This window comes from Rhea pennata, chromosome 7, assembly GCF_028389875.1.
Source record: "Rhea pennata isolate bPtePen1 chromosome 7, bPtePen1.pri, whole genome shotgun sequence".
Lineage (NCBI taxonomy): Eukaryota > Metazoa > Chordata > Aves > Rheiformes > Rheidae > Rhea > Rhea pennata.
Genome location: NC_084669.1, coordinates 11747385 through 11766416, shown reverse-complemented (window position 1 = coordinate 11766416; position 19032 = coordinate 11747385). Strand labels below are relative to the sequence as shown.

At 40.7% G+C, this 19032-nt stretch overlaps 1 protein-coding gene across 9 annotated transcripts in view; it reads left to right on the top strand.

The window, feature by feature from the left end:
* Positions 1–19032, top strand: part of ADD3 (adducin 3) — a 108048-nt gene that overhangs the window by 71974 nt on the left and 17042 nt on the right. For 5 of the 9 annotated variants that reach the window (XM_062579554.1, XM_062579555.1, XM_062579553.1 and 2 more), the window contains one exon: positions 7232–7455. In XM_062579554.1, the coding sequence (XP_062435538.1) occupies positions 7261–7455 (195 nt within the window). In that variant the 5' untranslated portion in view covers positions 7232–7260. Of the gene's footprint in view, positions 1–7231; positions 7456–14495; positions 14641–15348; positions 15765–15845; positions 17027–17742; positions 17760–19032 lie in introns of those variants that run through there. The other 4 variants (XM_062579560.1, XM_062579562.1, XM_062579561.1 and 1 more) reach the window with 4 other exon arrangements.

The following is a 19032-nucleotide window of genomic DNA, read 5'->3' as shown; positions in this document are numbered from 1 at the left end:
TGCTTTGTGGGAGAGCAGCTTTTTGCATGTAACATAGTGAGCGATTTTCTTTTCTGTAGCAGCAGCTCCTCCTTCCTTATCTTTCTGCAGCGCTGAAGATGCTCTTCCAGGACCGCCGTCTTGCCACTGTACAGAAACAAATTATTTAAGTTCAATCATAGAATCATAGAGTCAGTAAGGTTGGAAGGGACCTCTGGAAAGCATCTAGTCCAACCTCCTTGCTCAGCAGGGTCACCTAGAGCGTGTTAGACAGGGTTGTTCCATCCAGGCAGGCCTTGAAGATCTCCAGAGAAGGAGACTCCACAACCTCTCTGGGCAACCTGTGCCAGTGCTCCGTCACTCTCACAGGGAAGAAATTCCCCCTCACGGTGAGGCGGAACTTGCTGTGCTTCAATTTCTGCCCATTGCCTCTTGCCCTGTCACATGGGACAACTGAAAAGAGTTTGGCCCCGTCACCTTGACACCCTCCCTAATGTTTCGGTATCTTAGATCTCTTATCTTGTATTTGAAATTTTAATTTAATACTACTTTAGAAAAACAACTTAAACCAAAAGAAACTTCAGTGCTAATCATGGAGTTCATTCTTACTATGCAGTATAATTATTCAGTTTGGTACAATAGAAGGTGAAAAAAACAGGAGAAGTGGGTATAAGGTAGGACTGTCGCTTTTTTTCGATTCTAGTAAGTACAAAACTGTTTATAGTTTAACAAATGATTTAAGTAACCGTGCTCATCTCTCATTTTTCACAATGCTGTCATTCCTTTCCCTGCATGCCCCAGGAATTCATCTGTGTGCTTCAGTTCATCTTCAAAAATCCTGTTTTTTTCCTTCCTCAGAACCACTTAGCTTGTACAGCTGAGTTTGTTCCAGCTTAAATGTTTTACATAAAGAACAAGATAATCTGAAATTAAAGTATTCTTATTGTCTACACAGACTTAGCAATTTGCTAGTCAAAACAAGAAAATAGCATTTCATGAACTGAAGCAAGGAAGTCCCTGCACTGCAGATTGCTAAAGAGGCGTGCAGTATGCCAAGGGAAGCTGTGCTTCGGGTGTGCCCAGTTGCATGCAGTCTTTCCTTGGCATGAGCTGAAGTGCAATGCTAGGCAAGGTGGACTGCTGGGCTGAATTAGAGGTAATTCTTTTAAGATTGTTTTTGTTTGCCATCACCCCATCACTCAGAAGAGGATGACTGGTAACTTGCTCATCAAGCGTTGTCTCTGCCATTAAAAGCTGTCATGGAACAGCAAAAAAAATACCAAATTGTGAAGTATTAAAATAGTCTGGGTCTATGCGGGTTAAGTACACAAATTCATTTTTGAGACTTAACACATGCAAGTGGCATTTGTGGCCATGTGGTGGAGCATATTGTGTAAATTGAGCCATGATTCTAGGCTTTATTTATTTTACTGGTTGTGCTGCAAAATGCTGAAAGGCTGGCCTGCAAATGTGGAGGTGTAGACTGGGCCTGCTGCAAGCTAGTGCTGCTGCTAAGGTCACAGGGATGGATCATCGTAAGGAGCCTTCCTGAGCAAAGCAGATATTTAGGATCCTCAATCAAAAGATTATATCCGCAATTAAAGATATAATCCTCGTATTTTTGATGGCTATCAGCAACCCAGAATCTTACCTTACTTTTTAATGATGAAAGAACAGTTGGCTGTGGTTCAGTTTCAGTTTATACCAAATAAAGTATGAGTTGAACTGCATGAATTATTAATGTTGATTTTAATATTGCACTATATAGTTGTGAAAAACTAATGCTTTGAATTTAAAGCAGCAACACCAAAACAAGATTCAAATACCGTCAAGTTTTTATTTCTTAGGAAAGATGTATGCTGTCACCCCATAGCGGCTGTAATGCAGTGCCTGAAAAAGATGGCTATTGAATTAGCTTACTTTGTTTAAAAGCAAAAGGACTTAAATATGCAGCACTGGATTAGAATATTTAATTTGTAACCAGTTTGAGCTGTAATATGACAAATTGTGTGTGCCAGCACTGCTGCTGGAAGCAGCAGCCTTGGACATCCCCGTATTGTGTCCTCCTCTATTTCAGAACAAGCATTTGTGTGAGTATGGAGGGAACTGGCTGGCAACTGATACAGCTGAAAATTAAAGCCATTAAAAAAAACAAACTTAGTGAAAGATTAGTTTCACCTACTCATTTCAGCATGTGGCCTTAGAAACAGGTTTTTTTAAGCAGATACTACCTTGCGTCAACTACTTACGTGTGTAGTTTTATACTTTCAGTATGCATTTGTGTACTGTCACGTTGTTAGAATTATAGCGTATTAACAAAATAAGCTAATAAACAAATGGTACCTCTAGAGAGTATAGCATGTGTGTTTTCAGTTCCACAAACCATTTTTGGAAAATACTAATGTATGAAGCCTACATCTTATTAATCTTACCAGTGTGCAAGGTGGGACTGATAAGCAAAACCCAAACTTGTTGTAACATAACAAATGCTATCAACTCATTATCAGATATTTATTGTATTTGATGTCATGAACAAGAGAATAAAAAATTGAATTGAATTTTGATGTGTTTATCCAAACAACTTTTTTTGCCCCAGATCATATTTGATTACTCAATAATCTTCATTACAGAAATTCATAGGAGAGAGGCTTGAAGGTTGACTTCCTAATGCCAGATGATAATGATGGTCTCTGTGGTCTCGGGCCACGTTGTCCAGCGTGTTTCTCTATCCTTCAAAACTGTTTGCTCTGAACCCTTAAGCGCGTGTGTTCCCACCAGGCCTCGATGCTTGCTTATGCAGCTATAGCGTGGGCTAAAGGCAGAGCTTTGGCTCAGGCTGGAACCTGCCTGCTCCACGGTGAGGCTGGAAGCAAGATCAAGAAACAACCAGTTTGCTTTCAGCAGTTCTCCTGGCAGATGAGATACTAGGGAGGGGAGAAGAAAGAGCAGGATGTTCCTTAAAATCAAGCAGGCAAGAAATAGCAAGAACAGAATAACCCAGTGTGCTCCTTAAAGGAAATGCTCAGATTCAGTCTCTTCCAGCTGGAGCCCTCAGACCTGAGAATTAGTTATACCAGTTAATTATGCAGTGCACGCGCTGTTGGTTTCCAGTGTCAAAACCTCTCCAACAGAGGGGATTGTGCTGCATAGATAAAATAGAGGTATCTGAAACCAACCGTAAGAATTACATAAAAGGTAGATTAATGATTGGTTGCTGGGTGATCAAATGATTTAGTCCCTTCTCTGTTGCTCCTGTTTTTCTTATACTAGTTATATATACACACAAACACACATATATATGTATGTATTCTGTACATTGTGATAGATGAATGCATTAAGTTGTGCTTTCTGGAGAGTTCTTTGGCAAGATCAAATTTTCTTTCATTTGGTCTCTTTTTTTTTTTTCTTCAGTACTTCTTGTTTCTCTGAGTTTGTGATTGTTATTGAGCTGCCTCTGTGATTTGACATTGAAAGCTGATTCCAACAGAAGCAGCATAGCACGTTACTTAGAATTTACAAGAACTCAGATGAGGATGCTTAGGACTTAATTTTGCAGCTTTAAATGAGCAGTTCCAAGTCATTTCAATTAATTAGAAGATTTTATTAAATAAAGCTTATTTTTAAGTAGAGAGATAGATGTCTTCTCTATAAAGGCAAAATCATTGACTTTTTAGCCTAGCTGCAGATATAAAATATGAAACAAAATATAGAGGCCAAACTAGTGAACTATAAGGGTGTCAGAGGGAGGGAGAAAGCAACCTGTTTCCTGTTGCAGCAGTACCAGTTCCCTGTGCCTTGAGGGGGCATAACTGAGCCCAAGGAAGCAGAGAAAGATTAATAAGAAGCGATGTAACGAGAGCCAGTGTTCACGCTTCTCTGTTACACAGATACCTAGAAGGATTTTCAGCAGAGATGCAGACCTCTGTTTAAAAAATATTAAGCATGATGACTTGACTTTCTTAGCTAGACATCACCTCTGAGAGTAATTGATCCACAAGTGGGAAAGCCAGTCTAGATTTGGTGTCTAGTTGCTGTAGACACATACAGTCTGTCATTCATTTCCTTTTCTTTTTACGTATGTCAGTCTTTTTAAACCACACATCTGCCTGATCTGAATACTCTGAACAGTGGAGCATGCATAAGAAACATGAACTAATGCTGCTCAGGAGGCTGATAGCTCAGTTCAGTAATTCTAGAACATCAGTGGAAGGGACAGAAGCCAAAAGTAGCCTTGCAGCAAAGTTGGTTTTCTTCCAGGCAATAGAACAATAGAATTAAAAGAAAAGAGAAAGAAAAAGTAAAAAAAAAAAAAAAAAAAAAAGTGAGAGAATCCTCTATTGCAACTAATAGATTTTGATCTGGATTTTCTGCAAGTACACAAGTACCTTGCTTCAATGTCAATACTAGCCCTATACTGAGAAGATACCACAGATTTTCAGATCCCCAGAAACTCAGCACATTTTTTAACAAAAGTCCCATTTTTTTTAATGCAACATCAAAATAATAAAAGAATGGCTGGATTTGTCTGAAAGTTTTCCAACTGAACAGTAGGGGGTATACAAGAGTCAGCCTGGGTGCAACAGAGTGGGCACTGAACCAGATCTAATAAGAACTACTGGACCCAATACCCATATTACCTTCAGTAGATGAGGTTTTTTGTGGTACAAGGGCTTTAATGTTGTAATCTTAATGACTAGAGGTAACAAATTAGTTTGAAAGGAAGGGGAAAAAAAGTTCAAAGCAATTAGAAACTATCTCCTGAGGATTTTAAGTATTGCCAGCCACATATTTGTGTCTCTTTGCAAATGAATGGGCCTTTCTGTCGCTGTAAGAATGTATTGTAAAGTAACAGACTTGAACTAATTATGTCCTGTAAACTTTATTAAAAAAAGAAAAAAAAAGTTTTTTGAAGTCCGGACATGCATGTCGCTGGTCCAACCAAGAAGTGTCACTTAGGGTAAATGGGATTCAGGATCATTTTAGAAAAAAAACAGTTGGATATTGTAACTGCTGGGAAGAAAAAGTAACCAAGAGTAGGCATTGCAATTTACTGCTGATTCAAGCCAGGGTCTTGCTAGCTACATTTATAGGGTAACTTGAGTTACTGTCAGATGGTGTGGTTCTCAGAGGGATCTGTTTATATCGAATGGAGATGGTTGTCCCTGGGTGAGAGGTCTAGTGTGAAGCTCTGCTTTCCTTGCAGCATTTGGAGCGGAAGCCTGTTGTTGCCTGGTGATTTCTCATGATACTTTTTTTTCCTTTGGTTTCTTAAGCCTATCATTTATGGTGGAGGGACCTGTAATACATGGTGATATTCGTAAAGATATCTCTTCTTGTGGACTGAACAGAGGGAAATGAAGCTGTGATCATATCTTTGAGCTGTCCAAAGAGGTCTATCCTTCTGCTGAAGTGATCTTAACTGTAAAAGACAATGATTAATTCTTCAGCAAAAGCTTAGATCCTTTTATACCTCCATTTTTTGGATGTTGCCCTAAGCTGGAACCTGAATGAGAAGGTGTTGAATAATTAGTCTGTAGTAAGAAAAGATCCTACCTTGAAATAAATTTTTTGCAAAATTGCCACTTCCTTGAAGCAAGCCATGGCCCCTTGCCTTTTTCCCAGCCTCCCTGCATCGGTGCTGCTCGGCAGGCTTCCTGCTGCTCCGCCAACAAACACGCAATGGGCTCGGACTGCGCCGGAGCAGCAAATGCAAAACGTGCCACTGTGTTTCCACTGCCTCTGTGACGAAGCCGTCGGAGTTCATGGATTTCACATCCAGGATGCGGGTTCTGCGTCGCAGAATGTGGTTTATTTTATTCATCTGTGGGTGAAATCAGATAATACTGCATACCAGCAGGAGCTCCCTCAAAAAAGTAAAAACTAAAATAAATCGTAGAGGACAAAAGTAATTACAACTTTCAGTGGTTGTTTCGAGAAGGATGTTAGCTATCTTTCATATCAGCCCTAAATTTAATGAAAATGGGCAACATACAAGCAAATCGTGGAGATGGCTTTTTTTTATGCGTTATCTGCTAACACTTTCCCTGCTCTGGAGGTGGTATATTTCTTATTTTCTGGCTGGGGTTTCGTATTTTGTAGCTGTGCTGCAATCGCTCGTGTCTTCCGTCCCCACGTTGCCCCTTGGCGCGTGCCAGCAAAGCTGTCTGTGCAGCAGCGTGGGAAGCGGAGCTGGCAGAAGGTGCGTTCGCCTCCTCTCGCAGCCCGGTTCCTCGTGTGGGCACGCAGCGGCGGGCGCCTGCTGGGCGTGGAGAGCGCTCCTCAGCAGCGAGAGGAAGGCTGGCGCTGCCAAAGCTGGCTTCAGCAGGGCTCTGCCCAAACATCAAAGCTGGACAAAACTGAGGTTGTCGTTGGAGAAGTCGAGACAGCCTCCTCTCAGCTCGCCGTTGGCAGCAAATCCCACGCAGCAGTTGCACTGGCGCAGCTGAGGGGTGGGTGAACTGTGGCACAGAGCAAGAGCACTTTAAGCCAGTGACCAAAGAAAGTATAACGTCAAACCCCGTTCTTTAATACTTCTTGAAAACTTGTGTGCCTTAGTGTTTGGCATTTTCCCCTCTGGAGAGGTGAATTATTTACGTACTAAAACTTCCACATGTATTTTTTTTTGTATTATTGAAAATATATATTTGCATGTTTTATAATATGCTACCTTTTCTTACAAATCTTGTTTCTTTCTTCCTCAAACCTGAGAAAAATTTTCCTCTTTGCTAATTCGAAGAATAGTTATTTGTGAGCTTGTTCTTCCTGATCCTGATTTTTTTTGTATGAAAATTCAGATGTCCGCTTTTCTGCTTTTGAGCCGGTTCTGTTTGTGTTTACAAATGCTGGTGAGTTTTTTAAAGGAAGTTTTAAGTGTAGCTTTCTACCAAGGCATGACTTTTTTTTTCCTAATGTGATTAAATGCGCTTTAGTGAGACTCCTTTCCTGACATTACACACAGGAGAAGAAGAGCTAAAACTGTAATGTCTTCAGGAGGTATGAAGCTGCAGCCCTGTGCAACTAATCATACAACCTTCTCTGTTAATTCCTTAACAGTTTTTCTTAGCGTCTTCTCAAAGCTCAGGCACCATCTGGCGGTCTGTTGAGATCTGCTGGCCATCTTCAGGCAACCCAGAGCTTAATCCTCAAAGTGAAGTTAGGAGAACATTATGTGTGTCCAGACTTGGAAGTTGTATCCGATATCTTGTTTTTAATTGCTACTCATTCTTCCTTCCTTCTCCCTTATTTTTTTCAGGTGAGGAGGATAACCAGCAGTCTTGAAGAATGAGTACTGATGCCAGCCAGGTGGTGATCACTACTCCTCCCGCTGCCACTATGCCCCATAAGGAGAGGTACTTTGATCGCGTCAATGAAAATGACCCGGAGTATATCCGCGAGAGAAATATGTCTCCTGATCTGAGACAAGACTTCAACATGATGGAGCAAAGGAAGAGGGTCACTCAGATCCTGCAAAGCCCTGTGAGTAGAGTTAAGGGGGAAATGAAAATCACTGTTTTCTTCTTTTTTTCTTTTCTTTTTTTTCTCTCTCTCTCTCTTTTTTTTTTTTTTTTTTTTTTTTATGTTCCTGATTAACCTTTTTAATCTTTTGAGATGTGGGTTTTATGGTTTTTTTTAAAGCTGCATCATGGCTAGCTGGAATAACTCTGGACAGTGGAACATCTTGTAAGAACAGTCGTAAAACCATTTATCCAACATCTTGTTTGCATAGTTTTTGTCTGTTAACAAACAGCCTTGATGCTTTTATAGTTTTATGCTTCATTACAGTACTACAAAAAGAACTGGCTCCTGCAGGGCGCCTAATTAAAACTTAGGAGTAGGGAAGGGAGCAAAGGAGTCACTGGTCAAACATGAACAAATTAGGACAGACGTTACATGGAGTTCTACTTTTGAATATTAACTTACTGTTTGCATCCAGGAATGCTCTGATTACTGTTTTTAATCAGACTAAGTGTTTAAAAGCTAAACTTCTTATCATATACTTGGGGGTGATTGTACCCAGACTTGCCATGTTGGCACTCATCTGCAGGTTGTGTAAATTCAGTCCCTGCATAGGCTATGTATAAGACTATCAAAGCTGTTGAAAGCCCTCAAATTAGTTTTGATTGATGTATTCTTTGGGGTTGACCTGATGAATGCATTGAAAAAGCACTATTGCCTAAGTGTTTTGAAGCCATCAGGAGTGAGTGAGGACTGAGTGGGAATGAACCATTGGGGGTGTTGGTGTGGGTATCACAGAGAAGGAGGATAGTGAGGCTTGGAAGGGGTTAAGCAGCTTTGTTTAGGACCCCTCTCTGCTCAGTTCTTTTAAAAGTTAGGGTGCTGCTTGTGTAACTTTTTTTGAAGCTTTTCCATATGTAATGAGATTGCAAACAGCTGTTAGTAATCACTCTATTATAGTTGTCCATGAATAATAGGATTGTTTGCTAAAGTGTTGTCGTGGAGTGCCTCTTGGGTCTGCGTTGCTCTGAGTATAACGTGAACCTGTTGACTCCAAGGAATTTATTACATTCAAGTCATTTGGTGCAAGTTTACTTTTGCAGCCAACCTCTTTATTATAAAGAAAATATGGAGGTATTGTATAATGCATTAATCATGATAATTTTATGTTAAATAACTCCAGTCATATTTTAGAGTAGAGTCTGCTCCTTCCTGTTAAAATACTTGTGCTCAAAGTAGTCAGCATTTGCAGCAAAGATCCAGTCTTTAGCCTGTTTAAGAGGCACAAAATAAAAATAAATTACACAGATCTTGTTTGTAGTGTTCTTGGGTCCCTTTGATGGAAGTACTAAATCTGATAGGCATAACTATCTCCTTAGCGTTTTGGGGGGAAAAAAATTATTTGCCAAGGCTGCCAGACATAATAAACGTCTCTGTGCAAGTCTCTCTTTCAAAGGTGCAGTGTCAGCGCACAGATTGTAGAGAAGGGGTGAGCAGGTACTACCTGTGAGTCTAGTTAACCGTTTTAACAGAAAATAGGACAAAGAATTATTGGCTATTGTTAGTACCCTAGTGCAAGAGCAGCTGAGCCCAGCGTTTTTCAAAGTAACTATTTGAAGCTGCCAATATGTTACTAGCTTTTGTTTCGTAAGCGAACAGTTGTCCAGATAAGCCAGGGGCCTGGAGGCTGCTCAGCCTTCAGCAGCTGCCAAGAAGAAAATAGGAGTTATAGGACCCAAATGGACAATGATCAGGCCCAAAGAGGTGGTTGACCTACAGATTTCAGTCATCCAGTGCTTCTTTTTATTGGTCTTCTTTCTTAAAGTAGAAAACTTAGAGGAATCTTGCTATGATTTCTTATCTGAGGAAATAAAGCATTTTTAATGTTATCTCTATGAATATGCCTAAATGTCCCTCAAACAAACAGGCTTGGGGATAGAGACTGTGCTATTTTCTCCAGGGTCTATTGCTGTGGTGTGACGTAGTGTTCTTGAGGCAGGACTGAAAATGATTTATCTGGTCTTCTCCTCAGTATATTAGTTGTCACAAAAGTACCAGAAGACTTTTATCTTGTTACTAGTCTGCCTAATACAGGTCCAAGATTGAATCAAATTATGTTATGGGTAATGTTTTGTTCTATAGCTGTAGAACTACATTATATTACAAGTTTTCATAGAGCTTTGTTGCTTCTCTGATTTGTTCCAGTCCACGAGTAGTAAATAGTTGGAAGGTGTCCTGGAAGAGGAGGAGGAGGGTTTATCAGATGCGCTTTAAAGAAGAGCTTATTTGCTGATAAATCTTCACCCAATCTTTTTGATATATGCATTCAGATTGCAGAAACAGTCATTGACTCATCTTCTGGCAAGCATTAGTAAATATGAGGTGTATGTAGCAAGAATAATAATATTCCTTTCTTAAAAGTATACAAGCATGTGTGAACTCAAGATGGAATTGTTTGAACATGCACTTTTTTGAGCACAGAATTATGGTATAAAATTGAAGGGTAAATCACTCCAAGATACTAGGAAATTTGGTTACTTCACAATTCATCTGTGATATTAAAATTTGGTTTCCTTCAAGCAGGAAATTTTAAATCCTTTAGCAAGAAAATAAATCGGAGAATATATTTCAGGAGCCACTGTATATTTGTGCAATGCATGTTGTTCTAAGGCTACAGCCCTGACCGGATGTCCTCAGACATTGAACTACTGTATGTCTCAGATGTGTGACTTGGTGTGCTTATTTTGTGTACCATCTGACTACTCTTTTCAGATGTGCAATTTTCCTTTCTTAAACTGAGTAACTTAAAAGCAACTGAAAAGCCATTCCCATTACCTCTAATGTTTGCTAAAGTCTTAGAGCCTGTTCATGGTAAGTATTATACAAAATAAAGGAGTCCTGTGGTCACTGCCCACAAAATATCCTGACATTATCTGTGAATGCTCAAACATGGTTACTCAGTACTGCATATAACCCATGACTACCTGAAGGCCTGGAGAATCTTACTGGACCCAAATGCATGTTTGTCTTTTGAAAGGTGAAAAGAAATTAAGTTCCGCTAAGTCAGAGTAGCCTGATGACATCCAGAAGTACTGCTGACCAATCTTTAAAGTAAAACTGTTTAAATTTATTTCAATAGTGTGTACAAGTTCAGAAGGTTCAGCTAACGTGTCATTATTTTTGAAGAAAAATCACTGCATTTGTTCAGTAGGCTAATTTTATTGCTTTGTATTGGATGTGAGACATTTGTCTGTAGGATATCCAAAATGTGTAAAGAATATTTAGATTTTTTTTCCAGCTTAACTCTGAAATTGTGTTTCTTTTTTATATTAAATGATCATATACTGCTTGTTATAGAGAGTAACTGCATCTTTCAGTGAGCATGTATTTATTTGCTGCATAGTCAAAACCATAATTGAAGGTACGGTATGCAAGCCCTCCTGGCCTTCATTTCCTCCTGCCATTTTTCTACTGCTTTTCGCACACGCACAAAAAAAAAAAAAAGGGGGGGGGGCAATGCTTGCCCCAGTATCAAGTATAAAGCAGTCAATTTACCATGACGAAGCTGCATAAAAAGACAAGTTTGGACATATGAAAAATGAGTGTTTTCTCCCCCCTTGCGTTTCATAACTTGGGTAAATTTTTAGTGATGACAAAATTTACAGCTCAGAGGCAAGATTAGCCTCCTCACCTCCCTTCCTGCTTTTCCCTGCGAAACAGCAGGTCCTGCTCCAAAGCATGGAATTATTAGGGCCTCTCAGTTAAATCTTAGGAATTTTCTTTTTTCTTTATTTTACATAAGCAATAAAAATCTTTTTTCCCTGATGTTATTTTTAAAAGTAGCTACGCTTCCGAAAGAGCGTTCGTGCCGCGGCTGGCGTTCAGCAAACGAAACTGTCCTCCCGGAGTGGCAAAGTTGCAAGGGAAGGTGTGAGGTGCGTTAGCGGGCAGGCAGCATCGTCATTCGGCTTATAACGATGGGAGAGCGAAGCGAACGGTTTCCCCGTGGTTGGATAAAGGTCCTGGGTATCCTGACGCGCAAACGCCATGACCGGTGGCTGGCCTTCGTTATTAGAGCCATTGCGTTTAGTTCGCTGGGGGCTTTTGCTAACAGGGCTGCATGTATAACTTAAAAGAAATTGGGGTTACTGCTTAAACTGTGTAAGCACATATAGATTGCTGTATTTGAAGAAGAGCTATAGGTCAGAATGGAAACGGAAGAGGATAACATGCAGTTTATTTAACATATACTCTAAGATACCCTGTTGTATGAGATGTATTTCATTATTTTACCGATTTTAAGAAAAAGATGGAGTGGTCAAATGATGTGTAAGGTGATGAGCTGAACAGTCAAAATACGTAAACATAGAAATACCTGGTTATTGGAATTGTAAATGGCCGGTTCATGGTCTGGCTTTATCAGTGACAGTTCCCTGTGGTCTGTCAGGGCACATCAGCCGGCGCACACTTGCCTTTTTTGCAGATGAATTGCACACGGTCACTTGGGGCTTCTTGGCCTGTACTCTGAGCAGGAGGCTTGCTTGCAGGACCTCATGGGGCTTTGCTTTAACTTGGTACTGGGTGTAGAGAGCATTTGTCGATGCGTTCGAGCTACGAAGGGCGTTCAGCATGGTTCTTGTTCAGGGCTGCCGTTACATAACCATGTTAATTCAGTTTTAGCCATCAATTGATTTTTCTTACCCATATATACTGAGGTTAAAAACAAATTTCTCTTGTGCCTGTTGGCTTTCCTCTTGCCCGTACGCATATGTGCAACCCAGCCTCCTGCCCCAGAAAGTGGGAAAATAAGAATCCTACTTAGCAACTGGTCAGCTCAGAGGGATTTCCTTGCAGGATACAGGTAGATTTTTCTCCTCAAACTAAACAACCAAAAAAACCCCACACTTAAGTTTTTTTTTTTTTCTGGATAGAGATGAAGGATGTAGTTTGGTTTCGGCCTTTGCAGTTGTCTAGTTTGCTTTATTTTGTATCAAATGAGCATCCGGTGTTTTCACAATACCTCTCCATTTTTGGGGCAGTTTATTTTTGTAAAATGCTGAAGTCCTCTCAGTTGCCAATGTGTGTCAGCACCTACTTACCGGTGCCCATAGGCCTTCCGAGTCCTTCAGGGACGTTTCCTGTCGCTGGCAGCCTTCTCTCCAGGGTCGCAGTCCTCTGTCCCCCTGTGGCCTTTCTCAGGAGTCAGTGGCTCTCCTGACCGCAGCGCCCTTGTCCAGCTTCACTCTTTCTGACGTCTTTATGGCTCTCTCCCGGGGGATTTCGGAAAGCTGTCACCTGCCCTTCTCCCCCCGGCGTGGGTTCCCCATCGCGCGCCCTCATCGCACGGCGTCAGGCAGCGTTTTGCGCCGCGGGGAGACGTGCTGCGCAGCACGTCCTTGAAGGCACGCCACGAAACGTGCCTCGAGGGTCCCGCAGACCCGTGGCGCTGTCCTGCTGGGGTGCCTGGGGCGCTGACAGTCTTAAATGACTGCAGATTTGTGCTTGGGTTAATGCTGTATTTATTTCATCAGTCTCCTGATAGAGACCAGAGTGATTTTTTTTACATCCACATTTGTAATCTTCCTGCTGGTTGTTGAATTGGTTTCGTCCCTCGCTGTGGGGAGGGAGAGGGTTGTGGCTGTGCTTGGTGTTGCTTCGGGGGGGTCTTTTTGTCTTGTGGGGGGGGGTTGTAGATCATGTTGTAAAGTTAGCGTAATCTGAGCGCTGTTAACAGGCGATATTCTTTAGATTACTCAAATCATTAAACATAATGAAATCCTCCCTCCTTTGCCTGACATTTTTACTCTCTGGACCTATACCTATTTTAAGTTATTAGTTATAAATAGCACTCTGATCTGAATTAATTCTGTAGGAAAGTGATAGGGACATGTAAAATAAAATCCAGTGTAATGAAATCTACCGTTTTGCTTTCTGTCACTGGTTTTGTAAATGCTGTCAGATAGGGGAACCAAGTGGGTCAGGCGAGAGAGCAAGGGTTTCGATTGCAATAGAAGGAATGCATGGCAATTAAAAGGCATATAGCTATATTAATTTTTGTCTTTTTCTGACATTCTTCTCAGACAGACATTATTAAATAATCCTTTGCTTTAATACCAGTTTTCTTGGAGGTACTTGGCAAATCCTAGTAAGTAGTGACCAGTGAAATTACCTTCATCCCTGTCCAGTGCCCTTCCTGTCTGATGAAAAACTATGTATATTCCAAACCACCTTTGGAATAGTCTGTCCTGATGCACTGCTACCATATGTGCATTTACTGAAAAAACAATTAGTCACAAACATGTAAGATCCCTGACAAACTGAAATTTGATTTTATCTGATATTCTAAGTTCTGCGTATTTAAAAATTAGTAGTTATGGTCTATCCAGTAAGATACGTAGCGTCACTTGACTCAGCAAAATAATATGGCCAAAGAATGGCTGAGGTTGGAAGGGACCTTTGGAGATAATCCAGTCCAAGCCCCCTCTGCTCTAGCAGAGTCACCTTGAGCACCTTGCACAGGACTGAGGCCGAGGGGCTTAGACACCCCCTTTGCAGGGTGTCACTGTAGCATTGCTGTACCAGTTTTTCAGAGGTTTTAGTGATGGGAATTTCAGTGCTGGGAGTGTTGAACACTGGCTTGGAAAAGGGTTTCTATGTTTCAGTTTTGCTCTAATCAGAGAGTGTATCTAGATTGCCTATCGTAGTCATAGACATGCTAATTTGGCTACTGGAAGAAAGCTAGCTTGCACTAGGTTAGAGAAATGGGAAAAACTGGTCCACGCTGAACTTTTGTACGGGGACTAGTTTGTAGTTACTGAGTCACTCGCTTAAATCTAGCTCAAATATCTATGCGTTTCACTGCAGTCTTCTCTGTAGATTCTATGGTAACTTAATTCCCAGTATTTATTAATGAGTCCATTTCTTTCTGTCTTAACACAGAAGCCTTTTTTTTTTTTTTTTTTTTCTTAGAGTTTCTTATCTTTTCCTTGCAAGCCTTAACTTGCTGGCGGTTTTTTTTTGTGGCCAACTCCACCCTTTTCCACTTCGGGCACCGGCTGTTTGTGTGTGAACCAGCGCCTGGAGGGAGGCTGCGAGAAACCACAGCCCCGCGCTGGCTGCTCCAGCGAAGGTCCCTCCGTGGGCAGCTGCGCTTAAAGCACAGGAGTTAAAGTTAACAGCTCCTCACTCCTTGAGAGCAAAATACCAGCTAAGTTTTGAAACTTTTCCTTTCTTTTATATATCTATATCTATATCTATATATATATATATATATATATGTGTGTGTATATATATATATATATATATTTAACCTCTGATCAAAAATGGACAAAAATGAAAACTTAAAGGGCTTTATTGCATTATTTTGAAGCTTTTAGGCTAGTATCTGTGCTGTTGTTAAGTTTAGGAACCTTGTGTATGTTTTCTAGTTATTCTGGTAGACTGACATATCAAACTGTTTGGTTTGAACCTTGATATAATTAGTCCTGATGTGAACATATATGTTCTTCTCTTACAAGTTTGCTGTGGTTTGTTTTATTTGCTGGTGATTTGTATGCTATTCTGTTTTCTCTATTTATGGGAGGGTCTTTTCATTTCATTTCTGCTTCTGTGAGTGCATGAGTAGTGCATGTAGAAATCAATGGTCAAAAAACAAGAAACCACCTGGAAAGAGAGTCTAAATACTTATAAGCCTGCACATGTCCTACTGTCCTCAGAGAACTGTCTGCCTAGATGAGCAGACTAATATTCAAATTTTCTAAAAAAAAAAAAATATCTATGGTAGAGAACAATACTATGTTATATGTTATTCTAGCTAGATACTTTAGTTTGTCTGCCTCTGTTGGTTTGAAAAAAAAAACAACTTTTGTCAACTAATGCCTGCAAATGTTTGCTTTAATTTCTAAAAGCCCTGCTTTTGCATTGTCACTTACACTTTGTGAATTATCTTTCCAAAAACGTAAGTAAATGATTGAGAGTTGAGGCTTGTAACAACGCTGTTAAGTTTCAGTGACCCCTTTCAGGTGCCAGTTAAAAAATTTTTGCAGCTTAACTGCTTGTTATTGTGCTTAAGTTTGCGTATCTGGAAGATGATTGTGTACATTTCTGGAGAAGTAGTTTCATGATATTAGAAATATGTTGAGCTAATCGTACAACTAATGACTTTATCAAGGAAAGCTGTATCTGTTTTGCAGGCTGCATAATGCCGCATAAGGCTGTCTAAGCTGGTATGAAAGAGCTGGCTTGAGGTTTTAGAAGGAATGAAACTTGTACAGTACCAAATTCATCTGACTAAATGACCTGCTCAGTGAAGGCCACCATATGAGAGTCAAGTATGTCCGCACTGGTGCTCCAGCCTCTTCTGGGGGCATTACCCACAGTCTGTAGTGCAAGCTGAGCTGCCCTGTTTTTTTTGTTTGTGGGAAGATTTGTTTCTCCATACCTACTTGTGGAGTGGCAGTCGGAAGGCCAGTTCATCCGACTTAAGCTTTGCTTTACCTCTAAAATAGCTATGATGGACCCAGTTCTCATCATGGCGTGTTTCCCATGCAGACGTTTGGTGGGGTGCTTGGAGTACTGTTCCCGCGCAAGCAGCAACCGGAAGGGTGATCTCATTTAAAGCCGAAGGGCGGCTGTACAAACAGAGGAAACAATTCTCAGTTCTGCATGAGTGGATTGTCCAGGCCGCAGGTTTTCCATACCACCAGCGCAGACGTGCTCAGATTCTGGGTTGAGCCCAGAAGTATTACAGCTGTGTTCACAAGCAGCATGATCAGCCGTGAAGAGATGTCAGTTAGGGTCACTTCTCATCTTGGAGCTCTGCCACCGCAGCAAAAGTCACTGCTTTCACTGTATCTTAGTATGCTTAAAATTCTAGTGTTTAAAAAAATGCGCATACACGTTTACCTGACTTAAATCCCAGAGCTGAAACTCTCTTTATTGAGCAATATTGAGCATATAGCTGAATAACATACTTTTCTCATTCATCTGGCAACACTGTTTGTTTTCCTTATTCAGCATTTTCTTGTCAAGTACTAAATCTTAAATTATTAGTGACCTTTCCACTTGAAAAATACCTGCCTTTTGCTGGAGCGGAGCGTTTTGTGTTCTTTTTGAAAATGTGCATCCTGAGCCTGACTTTTACTCGGTCACTTGTGGACAGTTGCAAGGTGTAATGTCCCGTGGTTCACATTATAGCCTTGTGAATCAAAGCAAAACCTAACCACTTGGACTCCAGGCTGCAATTCGACTTTTTTCAGAAGCAGTTTCTTGCTGCTGATGGATCAGATCCCAAAACTGGAGCCCTACTCAGTAGTGATTTTACAGAACCAGTGAGGGAAAAGTTGCGAAGCTCCAATAAACATCGTTCATGTGATGGCTAACGTGTAATGTAAATTGTTCTCCAGAAGCATGTGGTGCCGTTCATCGAGCCGGTGGGGCGTTATCAGTTACAGGGCAAGGCTCTGTTTGCACGTGTGGAATGGTTATCTGAGGATGGACAGCAGAGCACCATGAATTGTAAGGATCCTAAGCAAAATAGAGGGGAGGGAGAGTCAGGAGCTTCCAACATCTGAGCGAGCGAGCGAATGTGGAGGTATTGAAATATTCATAAATATGCATTAAAGAATGGGCATGGTCATCTGCATGGCACACTGAAGGCTGCTGTCTACCTAGAACATTATTGCTGTGCACTGGCATGTGTGTAATTTATGTAGTTTACTGCAAAAGCTTCATGCATATTTTCACCTCTGTTTTACAGTTTGTCTCAAACCTGCCTGTCTGATGCTTGCCCTGGCTCTTACCTATTTGCCGATATTTCGGAAGCAATTTTTAAGGAAAGTTTGTTCAGTTTAACAAAATTGTTGATACCAGCACTGAAAACAATCCTCACTTGCAATAGCCTCGGCGAGTGTAAAATGTACTGTTGTTAGCATCAGAGAGCAAGACTGAGCTCAGAAGAATGAAGAATAGCTCAAACAGAAAATAAAAGAATTAAAAATAGAATCTAAAATCAAAACTTTTCCACTTTTTTTTTTTCCTTTTGGAGGCTTGAGAAGAAATAGATGTGACAGAATAAATAAAATATATGAAAGCTAACTTGAAGTTTTAAAAGTCAATCTGAATATGACTAATAAAGAGTTTACTGGGAAAGTTTTTGCAGATCCTTTCTATAGTCCTTGTTGATCTTGTTGTTGTTAAGAGTAACTTTAATGTAATACAAATAACTGTTTTTCTCCCTCTCCTTCTGAAACAAGTACATTACAAATTACATCTTCTCCACAGCCTCCATGAGACTGCAAATACGTGGCTTCTCTTTATACAAATCGGTATAAAACCTCTCTGTATTTCAGTTTTCCACAGTGAGTAATGCAGAACATTTTTGTAGGGACCTCCTTTTAATAACTGAAAAGTAATCGGCTATTTTGTTTTTTAGTTTCTGATTTTTTTGTGTCCAACTCTTTACCCTCAGAAATAACTTACAGTGTGTTTAAACACTCCAAGCTGCTTTTGAAGTTATACTGGGAATTGTGCTTTGAGTATGTAAAAAGCTGCTTAATGCTTAGTGCTCTGAGAAGTGGGCCTGAGGCATCTCCGAATGAATACCCCGAATTAGTGGCATCTTTTGACCTCAATCTCTCTGCACCCGTTCTGTGAAAATCCTGGTAGTGCCGTGCTTCACCTTAAAGGCACGGTTTGAGGATTAGTAAGTTGATGCTTACAAAGCGTTTGGATTTACAGTAATTATTTGCCCCAGAGAAAAGCTTGTCAGATAAATAATAATTGCTATCTCAACAGGGTATGTATAGCATAGCATGCAGAAAAAGCATAGGGTCACAGACTGACCCGTGAGAAGAAGATAAAATACTGTTTTTTTTTGTTTGGTTTGTTTGTTTGTTTTTTAAGTAAGAAATAGCCATTGAGTGCTAAATGAGGCATGAGGACAAGATGATAGTGATACACTTAAAGATTATACATGTGCAAGGGAAGCAAAGACACGTCAGTTGTATTTCTGGCTCTCAGCGTTCTGGGCTTTGCAGCCCCGTCCGAGCTGCAGTTCGGGGAAGGCTGCTGGCCGGTGCAGCGGTACGGGCAACCCCACGTAGGCGCTGCGACCGCTTTGCAGTCCGAATAGATGGGGTCACTGTTGGCGATAGCCACTCTTGGAGCTGACTTAAAAATTGAGGACAGTGGGCTTTTCAGTTATTTGAAGGGTGAGAGTCTGCTCGGTTACGTTCCCAGTGCTGGAGGAGTGGTGAGCAGTGGTTTATTATGAACATAGATTCTTCTAACCTTCTTCCATTAAGCTTTCTGTCATTTTTTTTTCCTGTTCCAATCTGTTTCTTTCCATTCTGTACTGTCCCTCTTCTCCTTTTTTTTTTGTTTGTTTGTTTGTTTGTTTTACCCGTTTCTAGTCTTTGTGCCTCAGACTCATCCTCGCTCTGCTTGCTGTAGTCCTTTGCTCAGCCCTTGGCATCGCATTCCACTCCGAGTATTGCTCATCCCCACCTCTAGTCCTTCTGCCCAGCTGATCTGAGATCTACTTTTCTTTTACCTGAATTTTATTTCCAGGCTCTTTGCTGAACCCTTTTAAATTCTTTC